This window comes from Harmonia axyridis, chromosome 6, assembly GCF_914767665.1.
Source record: "Harmonia axyridis chromosome 6, icHarAxyr1.1, whole genome shotgun sequence".
Taxonomy (NCBI): domain Eukaryota; kingdom Metazoa; phylum Arthropoda; class Insecta; order Coleoptera; family Coccinellidae; genus Harmonia; species Harmonia axyridis.
The window spans coordinates 33,665,924-33,693,465 of record NC_059506.1 but is presented as its reverse complement, the minus strand read 5'-3'; the positions used below and the strand labels follow the sequence as shown (position 1 = coordinate 33,693,465).

General features: G+C 33.8%; 3 protein-coding genes across 5 annotated transcripts; 2 read left to right on the top strand and 1 right to left on the bottom strand.

Moving 5' to 3' along the window:
- The first annotated feature begins 130 nt into the window (after positions 1-130).
- Positions 131-5,049, top strand: LOC123682205 (integrator complex subunit 13). The gene is made up of 9 exons (XM_045620720.1): positions 131-415; positions 472-546; positions 706-992; positions 1,055-1,145; positions 1,203-1,469; positions 1,827-2,068; positions 2,132-2,357; positions 2,971-3,292; positions 4,369-5,049. Exons 1-9 carry the CDS (start codon positions 179-181, stop codon positions 4,650-4,652), a joined length of 2,031 nt encoding a protein of 676 aa, XP_045476676.1. The 5' UTR covers positions 131-178; the 3' UTR covers positions 4,653-5,049.
- A 2,074-nt stretch (positions 5,050-7,123) lies between these two features.
- Positions 7,124-25,606, bottom strand: LOC123682204. Of its 2 annotated transcripts, none has more exons than XM_045620717.1 (5): positions 25,453-25,606; positions 11,362-11,716; positions 9,825-10,081; positions 9,462-9,719; positions 7,124-9,378 (listed from the first exon to the last, which is right to left on the bottom strand). In XM_045620717.1, exons 2-5 carry the CDS (start codon positions 11,508-11,510, stop codon positions 9,056-9,058), a joined length of 987 nt encoding a protein of 328 aa, XP_045476673.1. In that variant the 5' UTR covers positions 11,511-11,716; positions 25,453-25,606; the 3' UTR covers positions 7,124-9,055. The 2 variants fall into 2 exon arrangements, with proteins under 2 accessions (XP_045476673.1, XP_045476674.1); XM_045620718.1 differs by lacking the exon at positions 25,453-25,606 and adding an exon at positions 25,134-25,343.
- Positions 25,607-25,942: 336 nt separating this feature from the next.
- On the top strand, positions 25,943-27,500 carry LOC123682202 (endonuclease III-like protein 1). Of its 2 annotated transcripts, XM_045620716.1 has the most exons (4): positions 25,970-26,718; positions 26,773-26,932; positions 27,094-27,383; positions 27,469-27,500. In XM_045620716.1, exons 1-3 carry the CDS (start codon positions 26,149-26,151, stop codon positions 27,366-27,368), a joined length of 1,005 nt encoding a protein of 334 aa, XP_045476672.1. In that variant the 5' UTR covers positions 25,970-26,148; the 3' UTR covers positions 27,369-27,383; positions 27,469-27,500. The 2 variants fall into 2 exon arrangements, with proteins under 2 accessions (XP_045476671.1, XP_045476672.1); XM_045620715.1 differs by having other exon boundaries at positions 25,943-26,718; positions 27,094-27,500.
- Positions 27,501-27,542: the final 42 nt, after the last annotated feature.

Below are 27,542 nucleotides of genomic sequence, written 5' to 3'. Positions count from 1 at the left end.
ATGACTTTTTTATGATCAAAACAACAAACATAACCTTCAATTTTGTCTCGGTTATCTGTGATTTTTGTAATGTTTGTGTATTTGTTCGGAACCGAATAATTTTAAAACCGAATTCTATTTGGGTTTTCGCACAGGATTTCAAGCCACAATACCTTTCAGCTCTTTATATAAGACCAAAATGGATAACCATTATGGAGATTTTCATGATCATAATCATAAAACTGTATTCGTATTGGATCATACTCCATATTTTGGAATTTCGTGTGAAAATCCGATTGAATTCGAGTTTTTAAAAGCTAGAGGTCCGGGTTGTCTTCCAATACCCCCATTCTCCAAATCATTATGGACTTGTAGTTTTGAATCCGCTCTTGAATATTGTAGAATAGTTTGGGATCTCTTTCCGATAAATAAATTAGTACGTATAGTTCCATGATGAACCAAACGAAACATTAATGATGTTATGACTTGCAGATTAGATTTGTTGCATCCGATCATATACCTCATTGTATAAACGAATGGCTTCCTGCACATCAAAACCTAGGACATGTAAGTGTTCTCTTGTAATTGGGAAAATGTCTCAATTAACAACTTATGCATTATTTAATGTTAATCTACTTTTACCCAATCAAATTGGGGTTTGATGGCTTTAGATACAGTGAATTATTGTGAGAGTTGATAAACCTTCCTAATATATTACTTATATAGCTTACCAGTACTATGTCGACGATCGGAGTTCCCCCCACCGTATTGCCTTCTAATACAAAGACAGAATTTACTGTACTCCACGGAATGAAAGTAGCATTAGAAGCCTTGAATGAACCAACTGAGGCGCAATTAGCAAGAATTAAATCGGATATACCAGGCAAATTGATTAATCGTGGTCGAGTCATCTGTATCACATCAACCAGGGATGACGAGAGTATGAACCGGTTGGAAGAAATATTTTTAAGTGGATTGATGCACCAGAATAAAGTTGCAACAAAATCTGACAGGTACTAGTCAATTTAGCAGTTCACATGGAAAAATTGGAATGAGTATGTTCCTTTTTTTACAGGCTTTTAGTGATTGATCATTGCCATTTGGTTATAATAAATACTTTCCCGGCTAATGTAGATAGCCAAGTGAGCAATCACACATTGAAAAGTGTAAGTAAAGAAGTGCAAAATACTTCGAATACATATAAGAGGAATATTTTCTTACAGCTATCTCCTATCTTATCAACTGAGGTACATTCGGTTAAGGCTAATCTAATTCCGAACAAGTTGTCTGCCTTAATATTAGAACATTACGACTTAACAAGTACAACAGTTACTGGGATCCCAATGAAAGAGGAGCAAAACGCAAGTTCATCTGCTAATTACGATGTAGAAATCTATCACCATAGCTCTGCCCATACTGCGATACTCAAAAGTAATGCTTCTGATTCCCTCGCTATTCAAACACAGAAAGAAAATCATGAATATTTAACGGTAAGTTCTGCATTACATTGTCTTATGGTTTAAAGTTGTGCAATCATTTGATTTATTAGATTATCTATGGTTTAAAATTGTGCAATCATTTGATTCATCAGATTATCCATGGTTTAAAATTGTTCATTCATTTAATTCATTATATTATCTATGGTTCAAAATTGTGCATAAGATTGTCTATGGTTTGAAATTGTGCCAGCGTTAAAGATTATTACAATGAATATTTCCAATAAGTGTATACTTTAGTAATAGGAAGGTATGGTTATTGTGTTGCTCTATTGTATTTGTGTTTAGCAAATCATACTTGTTTATAGAAAATCAAACTTCTTACATTTATTTTTTCACAAATCATTCCAGGTAACTTTGAAGTGGTGTACCCCAAGAGGTACCACTGGTTCTGAACTCCACAATTGTACCCGCATGCATAGGATAACACCTGTAGATGTTAATTCCAGGCCTTCGTTATGTCTCATCAACTTTTTACTTAATGGTCGATCCGTTATGTTGGAGATGCCTAGAAAATCTGGAGGTAAAATAACTAGTCACCTTTTAGCTGCGCATGGAGGAGAAATATACATACATACCCTGTGTACAGCAAGGTATACATTTTCATATTCACGATAAACAACAATTTGTTTTTTTTTTTTTAATTTGTGTTGCAGATCGGTGTTAGAGGATCCCCCATCAATTTCAGAAGGTTGCGGTGGCAGAGTGACCGATTATCGAATAACGGATTTTGGAATGCTGATGAAACAAAATGCTTTACTTCCAGTCAAATCTAATACTTCTGATAAAATTCCTATTAATGAAATGGTATCGAGGCTAAACCGTATGACTAGGTACTGGCCTTTGACAATCAGCTCCACCTTGATTTTCAACTTAAAAATGGTGAGTGTAAAACATAACCTTTGAAACTGTAACACATAGGGTATGGTCCGTACATCACCTTGGTTACTATGGTTAGTAAGTTGGTGGTCCGTATATTTCAAATTCCTCAAAAACCGGTGACTATTTCCTCAAACTTCGGTGAGTTATCTGACACCAGAGCAACCGTACTTTTATTCTGGTTAGGATCGGTAACCACGCCCACTTCGGTTGGCAGTTGTCATTTTAAATTTCAGATTATTGGTTATGAATATTTTCCATGACATCTGACACTCAAAAGCTTTATTATTTCAATTATGAAACAAATACCTTTCAGAGCCATTAAGAACTATTAGTTATTCACAAATTAAAAGAGATCAGCCATTTATAACCTCCAAAATTCTTTCAATGAAAAATTAAGCTGACCATTGACAAGTGTCAAGCGGTCTGTAAATACGAAGCAGGTTACCTCAAACATTGAAAACCACTAGTAACCGCTCTGAAATTCTCGGCGATATACGAGCCATAGCATCATTTCTCAAATAACTTTTGGATATTGCGCTTTTTATTTAGTCATATTGTGTTCAATTATGATCTATTCAAAAAATGTACGATCCTGTTTATTGTTGTTTTGTAGTATATCGATCCTCTACCATCTATTATAACAAAAGAGACCATAACCGAAGAGGAAGTGAACCAGTGTAAGCAAATAATAAGGAACCTTATAAGTCTGGAAAACAAGCACGAATCGCTACACCCTATGAATACTGGTCAGAGAGTCAAAGGTCAAAAGAGGGACGAACAGTACAAAACCATGTGGAATGAACTAGACATACTCATCAAAAATAATTTGCATTCAGAGCAACACAAGACCATTCATAAATGTTTATTGGAAAGCCATGCATTTAAGGATGAGAAGGTGGAGTTGGACGAAGCTTTAAGGGAATTAGATCAAATTGGTACGTGAAAATTGCATTATTAAAATAAATTTGTATCTATATGACGGGTTCAGCAAAACTTTGAGTAACCGATTAACTCATTGAAGTCATTGAAGTTTGATATTCACAAAACTTTAATCAACTAAAACCATAGAGTAATAACCATAGATAGAGGAAGTACCTAACCTAATCTAACCATAGATAGAGGAAGTATACGCAATTTTTACATGTCCCCAACATGGTTAGATTACGTTGTTGGATTGTGATATATTTTCAAATCCACAATTTTACTATATCATTTTGAATGTATATTATATTGAATGAAATATATTTATTTGAGTGATTCCCGATTAAATATGCAAATTTGAATATTTGGAATCTGATGATTTTCCTAATTGTCGAATTTAAAATAAGCAGAATATTTATTATTTTCTGTATCTACCCACTGAAATCCAAGGTTTGGCAACTTTTGCTCTCTTAGTGTCATCGGTTGTTACACGTCGTTTGGCGCGCTTGAAGTTTGTTTTCTGAATTTCTGATATATTTAGGTATTTGTTTCAAAATATTTTGAGTTAATATGAAACGTTGATTCACCATGGGACATAAGAAGTGCGTTCTTTGTGGAGAAACTCGCGAATTGAGTGAAATATCGTATCACTGATGTGTTTTCATTACCGCGCGCTTCATGTCAAATTTGATAGTTTATGTTGGGGACAAAATTTGCTTACTGAAAATGATATATGCTCCCTCTATCTATGTTTATTACTCTGTGACTGAAACTCATTGATTTTACTTTGAAATCTATGAACTACCATAGATTGATAAACTCATTGATTTTAGTTTGAAATCTATGATCCACCATAGATTTCAAACTCAATTTGATCACAAATTGACAACTTTGATTGATCCACCATAGATTTCAAGCACAATTCAATAGAATTTTATTGGTTGATCAAGTTTTATTAATTTTGTGATCCAATTGGGCTGATTTGAGTTTGAAATCTATGGTGGATCATGAATTTGAAACTACAAACTGATAGCCTTAACAACGTTTTGTAAGCATTCTATTAATTTCATATTTTGCTGTTCATTTCCAGGCCCTTCGAAGCCAGACCTTGACGCTCAAAGGGCCTCTGTGATTAGAGCCACTACAGATTCTCCAATGTCACCTCCTCCCCTTAGTAACATAGCTTCCGCATCAACATCAAGAGCTAGTGGTTCTTCATCGAATAAAAACCTTTATGACATGTTTCTTGCAATGAACAAGCCTAAGAGTAGACCGGAGTTTGCTGGCAGAATGGGAGATGGTCTTAAAGCAAAATTGTATCCGAATTTAAAAGCTGATAGAAATTCTAAACCAGAAGGAATGGATGTTGACTAATGAATTTTCAACAATTTTGATTTTTGATTTGGCTAATACCAGAACGAAGGCTATGTGTGATAAAATGATTACACTGAGAGAGTGGGAATAGAATTGTTAAATTCTGAAATGATATGTTGATCGAATGAAATTTTATATGTCATATGAGACATTCCCCTACTACAGTGCCTCAATCGATGATCTTTCAATATTTAACACTTCTTATTTACACAACGTATTTAGTTCATTTAATTTGGACCTCAATCTACCTGAAAGCAATTAAGCAATAATTATGTAATGCTGTACCCGTTGTTTTGTGATAATTGTCTTGTATATTCGATTTAATTGATCTAAATGAATTGTTTTATAATATTCTGCCTTATTTTTTATAACTGAATTCAATAAATAATTTTCACAATTTTTGAATTTATATGAAATGACTGTGGTAAGTGACACTTATGTAAATCAATAATAATTTGATATGAAGAATTCACCATACTGAATCCCCTATTGCAATGAGTTCTTCACTACAAGACCCCAAAACCGAGATATTACGAGTTTTCTGAGAATAATTCGATGGTGTTTAATTGAGTCATTTACACCATTAAACCTCAATCCACATCGTCAAGCCAGAATAATAAATTGTCCTCTAAATGCTTGGGTATTTTTTTCTGCTGAAAATTGTTATCGGATTCGGAAACTAGAACCCCAAAACCTTCTATGAACTTTAAAATATGCTCAAATTTGAACAGCCGATTTTTTTTCATGAAACGAACCTTGGAAAAAATTTAATTGAGTATTACATTTGCATCTTCGCCATCTATACGCACATTACTCAACTAAAACTTGAATCTGCCAACTCAGTGTAGAAACCTGTAACGAGGTCGTCACATCAGTTGCACCAATAAACTTTAATCCACATCATCAAGCTAGAATAATAAATTGTCCTCTAAATGCTTGTATAATTTATTCTACTGAAAATCGGATTCGGAAACTAGGATCTCAAAACCTCCCATAAACATTAAAATACGCTTAAATTTGAACAGCCGATTTTTTTCATGAAACCAAGACTATAACCTTGGAAAATTTTGCGAAAAATATCTTTTTGCTTTGGATCTTTCTGAAAATTTGGTATGATGAAGGATACTCCAAACAGATTCACCTATTGCAATCAGTTCTTCCCTACGAGACCCCAAAACCGAGATATTACGAGTTTTCTAAGAATATTTCGAGGGCGTTGTATTGAGTCATTTGCACCAATGAACCTTAATCCACATCGTAAAGCTAGAATAATGAATTGTCCTCTAATTGCTAAGATGATTTTTTCTGCTGAAAATCGTTATCGGATTCGGAAACTAGGACCTCAAAACCTACTATGAACTTTGTAATATGCTCAAATTTGAACAGCCGATTTTTTTCATGAAACCAAAAAAAAAATTTTGCGGAAAAAATCTTTTTTTCTTGGATCTTTCTGAAATTTCGATATGATGAAAAATACTCCATACTGAATCCCCTATTGCAATCAGTTCTTCAATACGAGACCCCAAAACCGAGATATTACGAGTTTTCTAAGAATATTTCGAGGGTGTTGTCTTGAGTCATTTGCACCAATAAACCTTAATCCTCATCGTAAAGTCAGAATAATAAATTGTCCTCTAAATGCTTGGATAATTTTTTCTGCTGAAAATTGTTATCGTATTCGGAAACTAGCACCTCAAACCTACTATGAACTTTATAATATGCTTAAATTTGAACAGCCGTTTTATTTCATGTAACCAACGTTGAAAAAATTCAATAAAGTGCATTAGCATCTTCGCCATCTATACGAACGTTATCCAACTAAAACTTGCATCTGCCAACTCAGTGTAGAAACCTGTAACAGGTCTTCACATCAGTTGCACCATTAATCCTAAATCTACGTGGTCAAGATAGATTAATTAATTGTCACCTAAATATGTCAATACATTTTTCTGCTGGAAAAAGTGATCGAATTCGGAAGCTAGGACCTGGAAGCCTCTTGTGAACTATAAAATTTTAAAGTACGAGGGAGGTATCAGATTCCGAATCCGATTTTCAGCAGAAAAAATAATCCAAGCATTCAGAGGATATATTTTATTATTTTGTCTTGACGATGTGGATTAAGGTTTATTGGTGTAAATGACTCAATACAACACCCGCGAAGTATTCTTAGCATTTCAGGCAATCAAAAATACTTCCCAATTCATCATTGGTTGAAATTACCGATTATAGATCTATCCACGATAATAGTGCCACCTCTGATTTATTCACCAAATTAACGATTGCTGTGTAACTCACGCTCAGCCATATATATATATGTGAAAATTTGAACTCTATTTCTGTTAAAATAACTTTCCTGTGTAGAAGATTCTAATTTATTTATTTCTTCAGAAAAAAAATGGTGGAGAATAGTATCATTATGTTGCACATTTTGGGGAAATGGGCAAATGCTCATTCTATGTTTATTAAAACAATTTCTTCGCCGTGAAAGATTTATATTTATGAAAATATCCTACAAAAACCTCAAACTCATTTCTACAACTGATATTTTTACAATACATTCTTGCATTGAGGGCGTTTTTTATAAAAAGAATTAAAAAGCGGTGAGGGTAAATAGCACTGAATAAACTAATAAAAAACACCCACAATGTGGTAAAAAATAACACCTTACTATATATTATATATCATAATATAAATTAACTTGCTAAATTTTTGTAAAAGTGTATGTATACATTCTACGGTATTATTCATAAAAAGGCAATCAGTTATTTGTTGTTTCTATATATAAATATTTGTATTTAAAATGTTTTAATTCGAACTTCGACATTATAAAATCGTTATAATAATTTTGTACTCCTTTCGAAAACGATTTTATAATACCGAAACGAACAAATTCTGGAGAAACGATTCAGTACACATCTGCTATTTTCATATTTTATCTGATTACATTTTACTTTATACACCAACCAAATTTAACTTCAAGGACATTTCGTTTCCTAACAGGGGGATACTCCTTATAAGAATAGAATTGGAATGTACATGTCGATAAGCAGCAAGTCATACAAAAGAAACTCCTAATCTATGAAAGGTTTCAAGTTTAAAAAAAAAAAAAAATAAATTACTTACACTAACAAGGTAAAGAATGTAAGCAACTGAAGACGACAATGTGCAATAAAAAACAATCATGTATTCTCAAATCAATAACTCGAAATCCAACAGAGTAATCAGGAAACTTTTCAGTTGTGCATTTAATGGAATTAGATAAGCGGGAGAAACCCTTTTTCAACTCGTTTCATCACTTCAACCTTATAAACGTTTCAGTATACTATATGCATTATTTCAACAACAGATTTAGAGACACATTTCACTTCAAAAGTATAAGAATTTTTTGCAATAATCGATTTCAGAAGAAATATTGAAATTTTCCGAAGAAAATTCAAGTTTCATTTCAAACCCTGTACAAAGTTGGTCCACTCAAAAGTTGTTTTTATCACCGTTCCCTTCAAGCGATCTAGCATTTTCAATCTATTTGGATTAAACGAAAATTTCAATATTTCTTCGGTTGAAACTATCGGTTTTCACATTTATCGGCATACTAAACAGTACGTCTTTTCCGGTAACTATTATTCATATAAAAATGTACAATTGGAGGAACAACTGAAAAATGTAACGAAAAATTTGTTCAAAGCGTCTATACACAATTTGTTAGTAGTTATCATTTCTGCAGCACTAAAATGTATTTCAGTCCATCTGTTACCCTAATATATTTACTATTGAAAAATATGGAATTACAAAATATACTATTTTAAAAACGAAACTGCAGTAGTGGAAAAATAAAAAACGTGTTCGGATTCGATAAATTTCACAAGGATTTAATGGAATATAAGTTAATTACGAAATCAAAACGTTCAAACACTTCTAAACCTTCATTGGAAAAAACTAGCGAAAAACCAAATCACCTCCGATAACTAGGTTTCCCGATAAGCATCTTTGAAAATTTCTTCCCAAACCTCAAACATTTCCACACATTCGCCATAAAAATACAAATCTCTATAAAATATCTTCAAATATAACTTTACCGAGGGAGAATTTCTCAAAGATCCATCGAGGAAAGATACGAGGCACCATACGTCCAGACTGAATCAAATATATCTTCTGTAGAAATCGTTATAGTTATATCATTTGCTTAAATTAAATTTTGTAGTATCTTTGTACCCACTATTGTCGTTCAGCTGCTACAAACGAAAACGTTCAACTAGAAAATAAATTCGTCCAAGAATATACTTTGGAATCAAAGACGTAATTAGGTTCGTCCAACTTAAGGCTTCGAAAGTGTTCAATAGTAGTCAAAAACCTAATCCTTACACTCATACATGTGAAAAAAATCAATGGTACGCCTCTATTTGTCACTTATCACCTGTGTCTTCTTTGATTTTTTTGCTAGACGGCTGATCGACCGAATTCGAATCTTCATCTAAGGGTCGTTTGTTGAATTCTACTGCAGACGAATCGTTTGTCGAATCTGAGATGGCAGATTCGTTGGTTTCTTCACTTTCTAAAGAAGGCGGACTGTTGTCCGTAAAGGAGGTAGTTGTGTCCTCGTCTATCACGTTTGTGGCTTTTCCGTTCAATGGTTCCTGATTGCTTTCGTCCGACACGCACGGATCCAAAGAGTCACCGTTTTGGCATATCGCTGGAGGTATGGAATTACCATTTTCGAAGTTTATACCTAGAAAAAAAATTCACACAATAAGAATCTACCTAGCCGAGAAATCTCCAAAAAAACTGAATAATCGTTGAAATAACACTTACTAGAGAGCAATTCTGGTTTGAATTCCGATACGATAAAGTGGGTCCAAAGGGCCAATTCTATCTTGTGTGGTGTCCATTCAGTAGCTTCTGGGCTCTCGTTGGCAACTTTGTTCAGACTGTCTGCTTTGGCTTGAATGTGTTTTGCGAAATTCAGGTACTCCCTTGCAGTATAATCAATGCCTTCGATTTCTGGTATAGCCATAAGACATTCGTCAGCCATGAAAGGTGCCATTTCAGGGCAAGCAGCAGCCAATAGAGCTAAAAAAATATTGTTAGTTTATCCAATGCGACAAGTAGAACAAATTTCTCTGATCTAACAAAATTCTAGCTTCAATTTGTCATTGATAATTACGGATAACCTACCTGAAGCCATGGTTGTACCAACTCCTTTGAGATTTGAAAGAGCGGCCAAGGCTTGCTCTAAGTTAGGAAGTTTCTTGAATGCTTTTTTCGTTTCCATCATAACAGCTCTGGGAGTGTTAACCTTAATCAAATATGAGAGTTGTGGGTAGAATTTTCCCCTTATCTGTTTCCATTTCATACATTGTACCAGTTCGTCATGCACCAAGTGTGCATCTTTGCCCCTGCTCTTAATCGTTTTTGGCAGTTCATTCTGATACCTGAAAATTAAACAATTTCACTTGCAAAAATGTAACTGAACTTTTAAAAATTTGGATTTTTCATTCAATAAATTACTCTGAATAATATCCATTGAAACACTAAACGAATTTAACAAAACGCCTTTTGAAAAACTACATAATTCAATGATAATCATATAATAATTAAATAAACATTTCAAAAAAACATAAATAAATAAGATTCAATGATCGATCATAGAACTTAGCTACGTGCGCCCCCAAAAAATTGTTGTTTGTTTATAACCTGCTTATTTTGACAGTTACCAGTTCCAGCTCTGAACAGTTTCTACATTTTTTTCAAGTGAATTTCACGATGGTAATCAACTCGAAGACAAATTCAACTTAAAGATATTAAATATCAACAAAAAGTTTGAAAGAATCGTAAATTGAATTAATTATCAATTTTTAATTAAAACTGGAGAAGAAAAAATGAATGGAAAGTCCAAATAAACGCTTTGGAAATTGGTGGTAATAATAATAAAACACGAAATATTACGCTCTTTGTATACCGCTATTGTGACAAGGTTGGGAATTTTCCACACTCAATATGTTGTTTTTTAACATCAAGCAATTCGAAAAATTCCGGGAAAGAAATCGATTCTGAAGTATGGATAAGAATTGAATAGACTAGACAAAAATTAAAAACAAATTTGATCCAAAAAGGCAAAGTAGATATAAGTATCCCCACTACTGCAGCGATAAAAGATAAATATATTCCATCAAGGAAAACTTACTGTTTTTGAATGCATTCCCAACGGCCACCGTTAGAAAAATTATTAAAGATCGAAAATAAACCGAGGATACGAAACAAAACGGTTTAAAAGAGAAAACAGACACCAGACAACATAAAAAGCTTTGTTTGAACAGGCACCATTTTGAAAGGTAGATAGCAATTGTGAAACCAACGTAAATTCAAGGAAAATCAGATGTATCGAAGGCTGAAATAATATAAAACAGTTATTAAAAATGATATTCCGAATAAATTCGTAAGGCAACAATCGCTAAATCGACAATAAATGAATAAATAATGAAATTAATATGTCGGCGTCTCAACGGGCGAACATGGCAAAGGTAAAATTTGTATTTAAGGCGCGATTTAAATGTGCACCGTGCACAATTGTCATCGATGGCCACGTGACGGACGTGATTTTAATGAGAGAGATCGCGGGGGTGCATAGATCAGTCGGCTTTTAGTAAAGAGCAAGAGAACACACACATTAGCGGAGTTCAATGACACAACGAATGGGTTTAGATCGACTTACCAGTTATCAAGCTTGATCAGTTCCTCTGGCCTCTTAGCCCTTCGGTCAGCCTTGAGTCGCAGGGCCTGTGGATATAGTTTAAGCACTTGTTCATATTGCGTACAGGTGCCGTGAGTGAAAAACGTAGCTGTACCATTCGCGGATGCCATTTCGTAGAGATTACGGCTGGCGTACTGTTCGCTAGTGCGCTGACTCCCAAAGCACGGCAATGTGGCCTCGATCGCACGATGTTTTCCCTAGCCTGGCCTAACAACGTCTGACATTCCCTCGGCGACGTTGCCACGTTCGACCGCCTACTAACGAGTTCCTTTTCTTTCCAATGGCCTGATCCGTGTACCTCAGTAACTTTACTTCGCTGAAAATTAACAATTTGAAAATTTACTGATACTGTCCTTCATTTCTGATGGTTTTGTTGAAGGCGGGCTGCATTCGCCATTTAGTATACGTGATAACGTTGGAGTTTGAGGAACGCGCCAGATGGAATTTTAATTGAATTTCGGAATTTATGCTTCGACCTTTACTCAAAATCAATTCTTGTGTTTTATTAATTTAGACGGCACGAAACGTTTCGTTTTATTCGATAATATACCAGACAATTTGAAACAAAAAACATTTCAATACTATAAAATTTATATCTGCCAAGAACAATAAATAATGAAGAAGAAGAAATGAAATTTATGTTCTATGGTAACTCGAACATAGAATACAAATTTTATTATATTAAAATATGTTTTTTCTGTGGAATTCATAGAAAACGTATTTGATTGAAGAATTCTTTAAATTTTCATTTGAAAAATGATGTTTTGGTAACAATTTTTTGAAGCGGTAAAATTTTATCTCTATTTCAGCATCGTAATGAGTTCATTACAGTTTTTAAAAACAATGCTGTAATGAGTTCATCACAGCATTGTTTTCAATTATATTTTTGGTTTTGTGGTTGTCTGCACTGACTTCCAATCCTATCAAATTTCAAGACATTTCAATTGTCCAAATTATATTATAAATAATATAATTTGGATATAGTCAAATGATTTGCAACTTTATTCGCAATTTCTCTTAATTCTTGTGTTGTTAAATCGATTTCGTCAAACATAATTCACGAATTTAATGCGTAATTATAAATTATTTCGAAATTCAAAACGTACGATTCAAATTCAATCTGTCAATTTTCGTAACATCACACCACAGATTACAGATAATAATAATAATCTGTGAGTCACACCAACTGCCAAGATACATTAGAAAAGTCACTAGGATGTATAATCTAAATGTTTCATTGAATATCGACAATATTTCACAAAACTTGACTGAAATAGAGAAAATATCGTCTAATACTCGTTGCAGAAGGCAATTCCAACACTTATGCGCATTCGTGTTGGAATAGCACCCCATTCTGCAATTTGTTTTAGAATGTACTGTTTCGATTAAAGTATTATAGAAATAAATAAAAGTCACACTATAAGACCACAGATGTGATTAGCGACGCTAATCTTTGATTTAGGTCATAGAGTAATTATTCTCTGAGATTTAGGTCAAATTCGGTAAGTCCTTAATGGACTTGAAACTTAGATTTTTGAAATGTGATACTCTCGTTCCTAATATACCAACGGAAACAATATCAAACTGATTTTCAATTAATTATAATCCGAAAATTAACATTTAAAATGCAATTCGACGCTAGTAACGTCATTTGTAAACAAACAATTAAGTGAAAATATTCGTTTTCAATATTTATCGAACCGTTTTTTTGTCAATAAAAAAATAATAAAACAAAGTAATTTTACTAATCTTTTAATGTTTGCGACAATTTTTTCGCCAACGCTGTGGACTCATCAGGTTACATATCGACTGAGTGGAAATTCCTTTGTTTTTTTTACTGTTAAGACCATTTTGGTATATTTAATGAACATTTTACTAACCAGTATTTCATGGTTATATTACTTAGATTTACTTATTGCTACCGCAACCTGTTTTTCTGAAGTTTACACCCTTTTTTGAATTAAAAAAATGAGTACTTTTCTGGAAAATCTAATGTATGAGGATGTCAAATAGCCTTTTCAAAAAAATTTTCACAAAAAAACTATCGCTATTAAATCAACTCGATTTTTATTAACGAGCAAAACAGTCTACGTGATCGCCTCGTAAATGAAGCAGTCAATCTTTTTAGCACGAGCCGGCAACGTCGCGGGCCTATTTCCTGTGCCTGATATCATATTTACAGCGAACTGCTTCGACAGCCGCCGCCCGTTCAAGCGGTTTCATCAGGCGAAAGAGAACGAAACGAAGTTTTTACCAGCGCTGCCAGCAGGCAGGCAAGGCAACGCCAGCTTGGCCAGGCTCTCTGCGATGTGGTGTAATCAACAAAATTATACTCCGTATCGAAGCTGGCTTCGGCTCTGTCCCTGTACGCGAAGCGCCGACCAAGCTAACCAGATTGCGTTCTGTTCGTCGTTTCCTTTCCGGAGGGCAGGATATTGCTTTTCGTCGATAGAAAACACAGAATTTGAACGTGTCAAATCCGTCCGATTGGACGCGCCCACAGAATTTAACATTCCGACCAATCGTAACCACAAAAAGTAGTCGATTAAGTCACGTCATAGATTTCGAATTATCGGAATCAAGGTCACGCATAGAATATGATAGGAAATTATCGAAACAAGCCGCATAATTGAAATGGAAAAACACCGATGTAAATTCATAAGTTTTTGAGCGCTTATTCGAATTGATATGGTTTTTTTCGAACATTCTTTCCTTGTCTGCTCTTTTATAAAGCATTGTCTGTTTTTCTCCTAAATGCATTTGGTGACTAACGATTATCAGATAAGAAAAACTTGATTATTTTTTCCTGTATGAAAGCTTTATATACGCAAATAATTAGATATATTCTGAGATATCCAAATTTCACAAAAAAAAATGTTTTCAATCGTGATTCTTCACGAAATTTCACATGAAAGTTCGTTCTTTTGCAACTGATTTCTGAATTTTAGTTCGATTTTGTTCGTATTTTTCCTGAAGTGTCTTTCACATTTCGTTCGAGAGTTATCGTGTACACGGTCGGGCAGAATTGGTGTTGACCTCGAATTCTTCGTCGAACCCAATTATATAAGTCCATTCTCGGATCAAAAATCACAAACATTCAGTTAAGAATTGAGTAACCCCGGTATAAGATCGTAAAAAGAATTCGATTACGTCAAGTCATCGTATCGGAATCAAGGTCATGCATAGAATATAAGCAAAAGTCACCGAAAGATCGCCGATATGTCAAATACATTTTTAGAATACCTAAATCAACAGGGTCACCTTCAACAAAACAGACCGGTCTTAGGTACATTTTCGGCACGCCCCTGTATAATATAACTGAAGATTCGAAAACTTCGGATTGGGTATGTAGAAGAAGGGAATAAGCTACCTGGGTGATATTGCCGAAACACGTTATGGCTTCGGAAGGTTCAAATTCCATAGGCGGGTAAAAATTTATCTTCCTAATGGGGAACACTAATGCATTCTGAATGTTAAAGATTTAGGCACTTAGAAAAATATGAATAACTTTTGGGAAAGATCTGGAAATATTTGAATTATGACTTGTTATGGGGCAATATGAATACAATATACGTTTGAAAGGTTAGAAACCAAGATAATTTTTAAAATTGTCAGTTTGGTGACAGATCACTCTGTCATTTCGTCCCAATGATTGTAATTTTCGAATTTTAAGACGGAACTGGTCGTCCTAAATGATAAGGTTTGAATGGTAAAGTATCAATTCTGTCCGGCCGTATACACAATAACATTCGAACGGAATGACCTAGAAACTTTGAATTTTCAGGGAAGTTTCGGATCTCAAATGCTCTTTTAATTTTGTTAGTGGGCAAAATTCGACTAGGGGTTCCGTAAATATAGCAGTTCGGAATTTTTTTCTCTTGTTTATTTCAAAACTGCGAATTAGATCGTGATGAAAATTTGCATTTAGAATGTAGAATGACAATTTAAAGTCTCGTTGACAAAAAAAAAGTTCATTTTCATCGCATAATCGAAACCATAGAAGAATATCGAAAAAAAAAATTACCCAATATTTCCTTGACCACAAATACAACGGAGTTGAGATTTTGGGTGTTTCTGTGGAATAACAATTTGAAGCTCCGTGCGAAATTTCAAGCTGATCACATAATCAGAACCATAGATAATTCTAGAGGAATATTGGAAAATAAATACTAAATATTTCTGTGATTACAGATTTGATCCGGTTGAGATTTTGCATGTTTATATATAATAACAATTTCTAGCTTCGGGCAAAATTTCGTGTAGATAACTTAACCAGAACCATAGAAAATTCAATAATATCGAAAAAAAGAAAATGAGAATCCAAGGGTACAATTGGCGCAGTGCTTTCCACATTGTTTCTAAATGCTGTCGGAAACGGATGAAATATGATCTCAAAAACTGAAAATGAATGAAAATCGGCTTATCCAAATTCGTGTCCACTTTTTGACGCACCCCGTATAAATTTGCGGGAACCAGCCAGTGCGGTATATTCCTCCTGCCATCGTGTAATCCAAGCTCCAACCGGGCTAGGTCGGCTTGCGTAGTGCTGGTCCAGATATGCCGCCTACTCTATATAAAATCAATACAGACAACGGAAGAGCACACAATTATTTTCAATACGGATCTGCATGTCACTTCAACCACTTCTTTGAACTTGCAATTATCAACGGCCAGCGAAGATTGGCGAAAAGAAAGTACCGTAAATGGATTTAAATAGTTCATTATTTATAGATGATCGGGATAGAATAATTGGATTTCTCGTGGGTGGAAATATTCCACTTTTTTTAGTTTATCAATCGATTATTTTTCGAACGTTCCCTGTATATCTTATCATATTCTGTGTGGTTACAGCTTATCAATGCTTTGATATGACGTTTACGACGGGAACAATTTATTTTATGAAACATCTGTGTTCCTACAAAACCCAAAGAAAGCTCAATGATTCCCAGAACACAGATGACTCAAACCGAAATTCTCCGTCGTCAGTTTGCAATTCGAGTAGAAAATATCTTCGAAGTACTAAACCTTTTCAACGCGCCTACTGGCCAAATTGAAGTGGACATACTTTGTGATTCATTCGCTTCTAGCGAAGCACAAGCGATTCGTTTATGACTAATTTCGAAGAGAAAGCAGGATCGTATTTAATTCTGTTATTCAACCCGGTGGAAAGATCATCGAGCGCTTGATACCAGCGGCGAAATCGATGCTCAAGTTCATTTCTGTGACGACACACGAAGGCTGCGAAACTGCACGAAGCCGCCCGAACTGTTCCGTTAATATCGAAATGTTCGACTTTCAACCCATTGGAATGCATGTATTATTTGTATTTGTACGGACTACGTACGTATGTGAATAGGAATTGTACTTATCTTTGTAGCTATCCACGTATGTTGGAAATAGCAGTGGCGCAGAAGGTACTTAGTTGAATCATGTCACCCAATGATGAATATCTTTATAATATTATGTAGTCATAAGCTGAATTTTTAATGAGATAGAACAATTCTAGAAGGTATATTAAGATTTTGCAGTTTGATACTGATAATTTGTTGTATTATCGAATTGACTCGAATATCAACAAATGTTAATGTTTTTTTTTCTATGAAATATTTATCTATGGTCTCTAATCATAGAGGCAGTACGCTTAATAATTATTCAATGGCATAGAAAATAATAAATCCACTTGTGTTGACATTTATCATAAAAGATTTTATGTTTTTCTGTATAAAATAAATTAACCTTGTATTGACATTGATCATTATCTCAGAGTAATAAACATGTTTATTACTCTATGATCATGATTGATTTTGTGTTTTTCTATCTAATATAAATCGAATTGCATTTTCATTTTTCACCTTTCGAAAGAGTGTTCTTCTTTACTATTACTTCAATTTGAAATATGGTTTGAATGGAAAATATTGAACAGAAATTGATTTAGTGCAAATATTTTAGCCATTCATGTGCGTATACGTTTGGTTGGCATATTCGCTGTAAAAATTATTGTATTCAATGATTTTTTTATCTTTAAGTTTTCGAGGAATGTTTTTTTTTAATTTAATATCCTTAATTTTAGCCCTCGAAATTCATGGATCAGGTTCTAAAACTAGAGGAATAAATGCCAACTATTGGGTGAATATATCCAAAAATGAGTCTTTGGAATCGTTCTAGGACAAAATTGTTTCGAATCAGCTGAAATTTTCACTGTTTACGTTTCAAAAAGTATACAATCAAAAAACAAACAAAAAATTCTGTCTTTTGATGAAAAATAATCATGAAATTGAGGAAATATATTGCTACGATTATTCTGAATATGTGTAATATTTTTCATCAAGTTTTAGCGCGCATAGTTTCAGAGTTATTGGTATTTGGAATTTTTTATACGGATTTCGGACAGAATTTCTAATAAATTGAATAATGAGATTAAATTCGACAATGATGAAACACAGTGGATAATCGCCTCTCACAAAATCATATAGTTAAGGCAATATTAGTTCAGTATCATCCTTATCTGTAAGACTGTTGATTCATTTTCAAGCATCAGTTTTATGTGCTTCCTTTCTAAAATTTCTAGCGAAAGCGAAGTACAGAATACAGATCTCTACGAATTATCAGATCAGTTAGATCAAATTATAAATAGCAGAGCATTCTATGGTTTCGTAGAAAACCACCGTTATCTAGTGTTTCTATGGCTTAACCACTTAAGTTGTGATCATAGAGTAATAAACATAGAATGTTTGTTACTGTGAGGTTGTGATCTATATCCATCAAACTAAACAAAATCCACGTCAATGGTCGATGGTTCAATATGACAACCTAAGCTACGCTCATGGTCGACGAAAATGACACCGATCATTTTTCCACAAACTCTGTTAATCCCACCGTTGCAGTACCGGATAAACAGCAGCGCGTTCGCAAATAACAGCTGAAAATTTCATTCGGCACCAAGCCGTGTGCCGTGCTGTAGGCAGGGAAAACCGTCAAGTTAGTCATAGAAATAAACCAAGGCCGGTCGAATACGCTGAAGTCCTCGTATCGATTCCATTGTAGTCGTAGGTATTCTCGTGTGTACCGTATTTATTAAGCCGCTTTGTCGGACGTACAGGGGTTGGGCGAAAAGTGAAATTCGCGCGTTGGTTCGCTCTATTCACATGCAAAGGGTATTCAAATGTTAGCCTGAGGGTTCCGTAATTGGATAGTCAGAAGTAGTACACTCAACTTGGGGTGATTAAAATGAGAGATAGCGTTTTGTTGAGCATTTTTTTGAGTTGTGAACCCTTGAAAAAGAACCCCTTTTTCTCGACCTGGAATTCATGATCAATTGGGTTTATTGTTGAGCATTTTATTGATAACTAGATCGTTTGACAAAATTTATTGACTTTCTATAGATGAGTAAAATTTCGAATTTGAAAACGCAAAACATATTGCCGCATTCATAATTTAAAAAGCTAAGAGGATTGTTGAAATTTTTGTTATGTAGGTGGCTGACACAACTATCATCTATACTCACGTCGAGTTTGGCATATTATTGTGTATTTTATTGATTGAAAACATTTTTTTCGACAACTATAGATGAAAAAAATTAATAACACAATGAAATGATGGTAGTTGATATGAAATTTCAAAATGCATTTTTTCAGACGATACAGAGATGTACATTTTTCCCTAGTAATTTCGAAAATGAATATACGATTATTTGAACCTTGTGAGAACTAATTTATTAAACTGAAACTAAAAATGTTTCAGAATTTAGGGGAAAATAATAAGTATGCATTGAGTATGCATTACATACATATTATTCAAAATGTATAATATGGCAATTCCATAATTAAATTCATGTTCTGCAAGCTGAAAAGAAATCTAAAAAAATTTGACCAATTTCCTTCGCTGCTCTCCTAATTTATGCATACGCAACATTTACCGTATATTCGAAAAATCTGAAATAACTGTCAAACCATTTATGTCCCAACCCAAACACCCGTACCAAATTTCATCAAAATCAGATAAGAATTGTAGAACAATATTTGCGGACACATAGACTGACAGACATCCAAGTTGTTCAGAATGTTGTCAAATTTCGCTAGCGAAAATTTCGAAATCCTATTACCTCAAAAAACTTTCATACCTTCAGCATATTCGAAATCCAACTTCGTAACCTACAACTAAAAAAAATTGAATCAAGAAACTCTCAGTGTCCTACTTTAAATTGTTCACAACGCATGAAATTTTAAATATTTATTCGATTGACGTAGAAATAACGAACTTTCGACTGGATTCATGAGTTTTTTTTTTGCTACGATGCTACACTTCTCATTGGGAAAATTCTCACACTCAATCGTCATCATAAATGCTTCTATTAACGTTGTAGTAGTGCTAACTCTTATGTCGGGTCCCCTTCCAAGCTTTACTCGAATAACGTGTGTTCTCCTTTAATTCCTGCATAACAATACAGCAGGTGGCGCTTAGCTGATACTCATCCAACTTTTATAAACCACCTGCAGAATTAACAAACACCTTTCGTTGATTAGGAGCAATATGCTTCTAGACGCGCAGACTATACATGGAAAATTTTCCTTTTATACTATAGTGCTCACCGAAGAAAACATGGTTGTTTGAAAATAGAAGATGTGAAATTGCAGAGAAATGCTCCAGAGCAGTATAAGAATAAGGAACAAGATTTTGCGCGCATATTCAGTGAATTCCACTGATTTCATGGTTTCAAGAAAACATAATTACTCTGTGTTAGATGTCAAATTGACATCTTAAATATATTTCTATGAATATCTATGCAATTTTGAGGTTACATGTCAAAGTGACGTTTCAGTATTTCATAGAAAAGGGCGAGATTGGCATAGAACTAGCACGAAAATTATGGAAAAATCTTATAAAGCATAATATGGCGAATCATTTCTGATAATTCGAACTTTTCGAAAAGAATGTAGAGTAGAATTCATATAGCAATAACTCGGGAAATAAATAAATACCAAAGTTTATGTAAACGGGAAGTTGGAGGTAATAAATATCTATAAGTACAAAAATTTGAAGTGGGTAGACTGAACAACAGATGGAAATGTCACGTGTTAAAAGACATAGGCAAACTTGACCTGGAATAAGATGATGACAGATGACCAAGAGAGTAGTTTGGTTTGGGCTCTTGGTAACAAAATAAGTCTTGAATGAATCATTTTTTCATCACTTATTTCTGATTTATTGATTTAAAAAGTATTTTAAAAATCTGTTCCGTGGAAAATTTTGCTTTCCTGATAATACCAAAACTTCTCTAATTCGATCGAAATAAAATTTTAGACTAGATGAGAAATAACGATCTCTAGCTTTATGCAAAAATTCTTGTTAATCACGTCCCCAGATCCAGAAAAATTCAGGGAAAATATCAGAAAAATATACTCAAGCCAAAAAACCGAAAAAATCCGACGAAGAAATTTTGTGTAAATATAAAGAGTAACTAACAAAGAACAATTTTGAACTTCATGAAATTTATGTTCTTCAGGTTATCCAATCGAAAATTTAAAAAGTGTAACAAACTACAGGGTGTTACATTCAAACCAATTGCCGCTAGACAATAAGTATTTTTGATAATATTGTTAATTCAACTAATAGAGAATGTTACGCGTTACTTTATGAGCACACACATAACTATTGTATTTTTGTCCACCCTGTACCAATTGGAATCAACATGTGATAAATTTTTGGAATCAGCTCAGCTAGAGTAATCGGAAAATTGGGACAAAATGGGGGTGTTCCATTAAAAAAAAAAAAAAGACGGTGACGTCATTACTCGAAAGTAATTCACCCTGTAGATTAGATCATTATTTTAAAATAGGGTAAAATAAAATCAAAAATCGACGTGTTTCAGGATTATTTCTTAAAAAGGTCTGCTTAGCTAAAAATGAATTTGTTCCATACTTTACGGACACAGTGTATAGAAGGAATCGAGAAAATCATGAACTTGGCGTCAGGATCGTCCGCTCATTGTTGCTTGTATCCCTGCGCCCTTGGAGATCACAGAACTGTGTAACTAAATTTAATTATAGGGGTTTCCAATGAGAATTATACTATTTAAAATGGCTGATGGCAACCTCAGACTGATAAATATAGATAGAGGGAGCATATGTCATTATTGTCATTTCAGTAAGCATATTTTGTCCCCAATATGAACTACCAAATTTGACATGAAGCGCGCGGAAATGAAAACATATCGGACGCAGTGTAGAACCAAGAATAAAGGGCGTCGGGGCAAGGCCGGCCCTGCATCCCAGAGGTCCGCTCTTAGCACATAGACCGGCAGGCCTTTTCAGAACGAAATCGGTTTGAAACTTCGTCAGCTGCAATTCAAAGCAGGGACCATATCGGGCCAAGGTTTTGGATCTTTCGCACAATGCATTCGACATAAAGTAAATCCATCACGTCTCACTAGGGGCTGCGTTAGGCCTGGTCGGGGTGCCAAAGCCCTCTAAGCTAGGGATGGGACAACGGTTTGTTACCATCGATGTGATCATCGAAAAGAATAGGGGATAAGTATAGTCTAAAAAATGAGGAGAGCGGTGACGTGAAGTTAGGATTTGAACGCGTATTCTTGCAGTTTTTCCAGGAAATTTTGTATGAACCATAGAGTAATAAACATAGATAGAGGGAGTATACGCAACTTTAACATGTCCTCAATATGTTTAGATTAAGTTGTCGGATTGTGATATATTTTCAAATCCACAATTTTACCATATCGTTATGAATGCATATTATATTGAATGAAATATATTTATTTGAGTGATTCCCGATTAAATATGCATATTTGACTATTTGTCATCCAATATTTTTCCTAATTGTCGAATTTATAATAAGCAGAATATTTATTATTTTCTGTATCTACCTGCTGAAATCCAAGGTATGGCAACTTTTGCTCTCCTAGTGTCATCGGTTGTTTCACGTCGTTTGGCGCGCTTGAAGTTTGTTTTCTGAATTTCTGATTTATTTAGGAATTTATATCAATATATTTTGAATTAATATGAAACGTTAATTCACTATGGAACATAAGAAGTGGGTTCTTTGTGGAGAAACTCTTGAATTGAGTGAAATATCGTATCACTGATATGTTTTCATTTCCGCGCGCTTCATGTCAAATTTTAAAGTTCATGTTGCGGACAAAATTTGACTGAAAATGACATATGCTGCCTCTATCTATGTTTATTACTCTGAGGCATGAACCTTTTACTTAATTCATTATTCTAAACACAAATCTATTAAGTAATTCATATGTAATGAAACAAAAAATTAGATGATACTTTCAGCACAACGTTATTCATCAATTTTGTCGAATCATTTTCTTTAGTAAACGAAAAACAGAAAAAATTAAACGCATGTTAGGATGGTTCGAGCTTTTCCCTCTCGGATGGAATATTATTCACAGTTCTTTTTATTAAATAAATGCTGCGTTTTCTTGCCATGAATTTGACACTCCACGAAAATTCCATCCATCATCTATTTTGACATTTAAAGATATTTTGTGGTTCACAGGGTTATCACATAAGAAAAACTAGATTATTTTTCGCATGTGAAAGCTACGTAGTCCACTATTTTGATAACTACTTTCGTCGATGAACTTTGTAAACATCTCAGAGTAATAAACATAGATAGAGGGAGCATATGTCATTTTCAGTAAACAAATTTTGTCCCCAATATGAACTATCAAATTTGACATGAAGCGCGCGGGAATCAAAACATATCAGTGATACGATATTTCACTCAATTCGCGAGTTTCTCCACAAAGAACTCACTTCTTATGTCCCATAGTGAATCAACGTTTCATATCAACTCAAAATATATTGAAATAAATACCTAAATATATCAGAAATTCAGAAAACAAACCGCAAGCGCGCCAAACGACGTGAAACAACCGATGACACTAGGAGAGCAAAAGTTGCCAAACCTTGGATTTGAGCAGATAGATACAGAAAATAATAAATATTCTGCTTATTATAAATTCGACAATTAGGAAAAATATCGGAATCCAAATATTCCAATTTGCATATTTAATCGGGGATCACTCAAATAAATATATTTCATTCAATATAATATACATTCATAACGATATAGTAAAATTGTGGATTTGAAAATATATCACAATCCGACAACGTAATCTAACCATGTTGGGAACATGTAAAAATTACGTATAGTCCCTATATCTATGTTTAGTACTCTTTGGTATATGCACAAGATTTCAGACAACAAAATTTCAATCTCCCAATGATACGGTTCTCGAGAAATTTCGTATTAACATTCATTTCACTATTTTTCAACAATTACAATTCAATCGAATATGTGTTTTTTTAATTATCAACAATTTCAAATTCCTAACACATTCCGTTCGAGAGTTATCGAGTACACGGCGGCCGGACAGAATTGATTTTGACCTCGAGTTCTTCACCAGTGAGAGTCGTTTAAAGCTTAAAATTCGAAAATTACACTTTACGGTATTGAAATCATAATTCGGAGAAATTTCCTCTATGAATCATGAAAGAACCATAGATATTATAAATTTCAAGTAGAAAAATTTTAAAAAATAAATAAAATGTAGGTGAATTGAATTTGTTGAAGCAATAAAGCGACCACCACACTAAAATGTGAAAAACATACCGAGACATACGTCAATGAAACATAAAATATGTATCAAATTATTGAAATGATTGACAATAAATATTCCATTTATCAATTTTATTGGATGTTACACTCTTCTTTGCTCCATCGATGTTATTTTTCTATGATAATATTCATAAACAATGATGAGAAAAACATCGATATCGATAGCTTAAAAAACGTCGATGGTCGGAAAACATCGATGATGATATCCCATCCCTGCTAAGGGTAGAAAAGACCTCACGATATGATTAGTTGAGGTCCCCTTTATTTGCTACCCCAAGTTCGACTAGGGAATACGAAAAAAAATCGGATATTGTTCCATTTGCTTTGAAGTTTCAAAAGAGGTACATAGATGGTCCTCCCTTCTCTCGGAAGGGTTCTCTAGAGAAGCTGTTTTTATGGTTTTGGCGGTAGTTATTCAGTTTTCGAATAAGCTAAAAGTTTCAGTTTCATTTTCCAACACTTTTTTTTCCTACGTTTTGGTAAGTATAGAAACCGAAAGTTGAATAAAAAATAATGCAAATTACCACAAGGAATTTAAATTTTTCAAAATTATATCGCTATTATCACGTAAAGCTATTTTTTCCGAATTTCAAATAAAATTTTCCAGAGACCTAAAAAATTCCAAAATTTTCAATATAGTCCTCAAAACCAGTAAGAATATAATTTTACACAATGTTTCCAGTTAAACGAACTATAGAATCCCTCACTGTTAACAAAAAAATGTATCGTATAATGAGTATAAAAACTATATTCAGTTGTATAACATATCTAATGGCTTGAATACTCATAAATATCCAATAATGTAGCTCATAAAGCTTTCGAAATATACTAAACTTCAAAGTATTCACCAAAACTAAATTATTTCACATTAAAGCTTTTAATTATTCCATTTATTAATTTGAAAATAATCCAGAATAAATAAAACTTTCCCCATTGAACCTTATGTCAAACGATATTTTCGATCGTTGAAGTCCTTTTCGGATAAAAACCCAATAAGAACAATTTTCGAAAAGAGATTTCAATAACAAAAAACAAACTTTCATATCGCGACACAGATACTCAAAACTAAATGAATAAGCACATACTTATCGCTGATGTTTTCCACTCATAGGCGTTACAAACACCAAAAAAAATACCAAAACCTCCCAAAAATATCCCCTAAATTTACACCTTTCAAATGGGAACATGGCCTCATTCAACAATTTTGAATAAAATTCACAGAAATCGCCATAATTTCACCTTCCAACAAGAATTGATTAGGTTTCACAATGGAATATGGCAGCAATATCATTGTGAAATTTGTATTTTGCGGGCCTCTATTCACTGTTGAGTAACTGACTGCCTTGCGCTTTACAATGTCAAACACGTGTGTGATAACAAAAACAAATGAATGCGGGTACTTACCAAAGATGCCTGTTCTAGGAAGAGTATGTTGACAATTGTATTCGGTCGATTTCGATCTTATCCCACAACCTTTTACTGTTTCACGGTTATAAAACTAGACAGCTTCGACTGCTTTGGATGCTGTTCGGTGCTGACCTCTGTTGCCGGTAACATTGAAGTAAATTCGCGATTCAATCACTATCTATAAGAAAATATGAGAATTAATTCACGATTTTCACAGCAAACTATAATCGTAAATTACAAAAAATATAATTGCTAATGCATCACATAGATGGCAGTTGGTCAGTAGCATCATCTATTAGTCAATTTCAGAACTAATAAACGACTTTTGACAGCAAACTATAATAGAAAATGTTTATTTACAGATTTCTACCTCAGATAACAGTTCTTCAGTAGCACCATCAATTAGGTAATTTGAGAACTAATCAGAGACTTTTGACAGCAAACTGTAGTAGTAGATCAAATAATATTCATTCTTCACACAGGTGGCAGTTACTGAAGACAACAAAAATATTTTACACATTTTATGTATGTACATTTTTCAAGAATGTATATCAAGGTGTAGGAATACTGCAATAAATAATATTTCGAATGATTAACAATTGATCAAGTAGAAGCTAGTGAAGCTAATGTGTATAAAGAAAATAACCCATTAGGAGCGTCTAAATTATCTGTGAGTTCTAAACTAAACTCAAAATGCCTAATCTAAGAAGTAAAAAAGTACTACAAGTTGAAAAGAAATCACCAAATACAAAGGATACACATTCTAACAATAAGAGGAAGTTAAAAGCCAGTGAAATCAAAATAGAACCAGACGTGTCAGAACAAAATAACGATTTAAAGAAGGTTAACGAGGCAGTATCAATCAAAAAAGAAATCGACATCCCTGTAATAAAGGTCGAAACACAGGATATTGAAGACCTTAAACCTTCACCAAGTTCAAAATCTAAAAGTGATTGCAAAATGCGAATACCAAAAATTCCTTTCAATTGGGAAGTAGTTTTAAAGAACTTGAGAGAAATGCGTAAGAATTTTGATGCCCCTGTTGATACTATGGGTTGTGATAAGTGTCATGACGATTCTGCTGATCCCAAAGTACAAAGATATCAACAATTACTTTCTTTAATGCTGAGCAGTCAAACTAAAGACCAAGTTACATTTGCAGCTATGGAAAGGTTGCGACAACATGGTTGTATTATAGATAAAATTTTGGAAACTTCAGATGAAGATTTGGGTAAACTGATATATCCAGTTGGATTTTGGAAAGTAAGTTTCCAATAAAGGAGAGTTTCTTGTGAAGTGTAATTGTTATTGTTTCAGAGTAAAGTTAAATATATCAAAAAAACTACCGCTAGGTTGAAAGAGAAATATAATGGAGACATACCGAATTCTGTTGAAGAACTATGTAAACTGCCTGGCGTAGGACCAAAAATGGCCCATATATGTATGAAAACAGCATGGGGAGAAGTTACAGGAATAGGTGAAAATTTTTTAACCAAGTTCAGACTTTATTTTAGTATATTGTACTGACAACAAGCAGTTAACCTAAAACTAACCAACAAAACAATACATACACTCGTGCTGCCATCTACTTTGGTAGACTTAAAAATAATTTTATCAATATATAAATTGAGTTTTCAGGTGTGGACACCCATGTGCACAGGATATCCAACAGACTGGGCTGGGTCGATACAAAGACTCCTGAAGAAACACGAAAAGCATTGGAAAACTGGTTACCTCGAGAGCTTTGGAGCGAAGTAAACCACTTGTTAGTAGGATTTGGACAGCAAATTTGTAAACCTGTGAAACCTCAATGTCCTACCTGCCTCAATTATATGTTATGTCCATTTGGGGCCAAGTATGTGGCAGATGAATTGAAAACTGAGAAGTCGCCCAAGAAAAAAATTAAGACATGAATTCTTTGATTTTTGGAAATATTTCCAATTTTTTTTTTGAAGAATTACATTTTTTAGTAATTTTGAGGTGTAATGCATAATATTGAAATAATTTAATCAGGTATTCATACAACATCATTGAAGACATTGAAGAAAAAGGAGATGTGATGAAGAAAAATTCTTTTGTTGTGAAAA

Bases quoted from the DNA above. Each gene is read 5' to 3' on its own strand.
- LOC123682205 (XM_045620720.1), top strand. From the start codon at position 179: ATGGATAACCATTATGGAGATTTTCATGATCATAATCATAAAACTGTA. The intron at 416-471 runs GTACGTATAGTT...TATGACTTGCAG, and splicing joins TCTTTCCGATAAATAAATTA to ATTAGATTTGTTGCATCCGA. The intron at 3,293-4,368 runs GTACGTGAAAAT...GTTCATTTCCAG, and splicing joins AAGGGAATTAGATCAAATTG to GCCCTTCGAAGCCAGACCTT.
- LOC123682204 (XM_045620717.1), bottom strand. From the start codon at position 11,510: ATGGCATCCGCGAATGGTACAGCTACGTTTTTCACTCACGGCACCTGT. The intron at 10,082-11,361 runs GTAAGTCGATCT...TTTAATTTTCAG, and splicing joins CTGATCAAGCTTGATAACTG to GTATCAGAATGAACTGCCAA. The intron at 9,379-9,461 runs GTAAGTGTTATT...TTTTTTTTCTAG, and splicing joins CAAACCAGAATTGCTCTCTA to GTATAAACTTCGAAAATGGT.
- LOC123682202 (XM_045620715.1), top strand. From the start codon at position 26,149: ATGCCTAATCTAAGAAGTAAAAAAGTACTACAAGTTGAAAAGAAATCA. The intron at 26,719-26,772 runs GTAAGTTTCCAA...TTATTGTTTCAG, and splicing joins ATCCAGTTGGATTTTGGAAA to AGTAAAGTTAAATATATCAA. The intron at 26,933-27,093 runs GTGAAAATTTTT...TTGAGTTTTCAG, and splicing joins GGGAGAAGTTACAGGAATAG to GTGTGGACACCCATGTGCAC.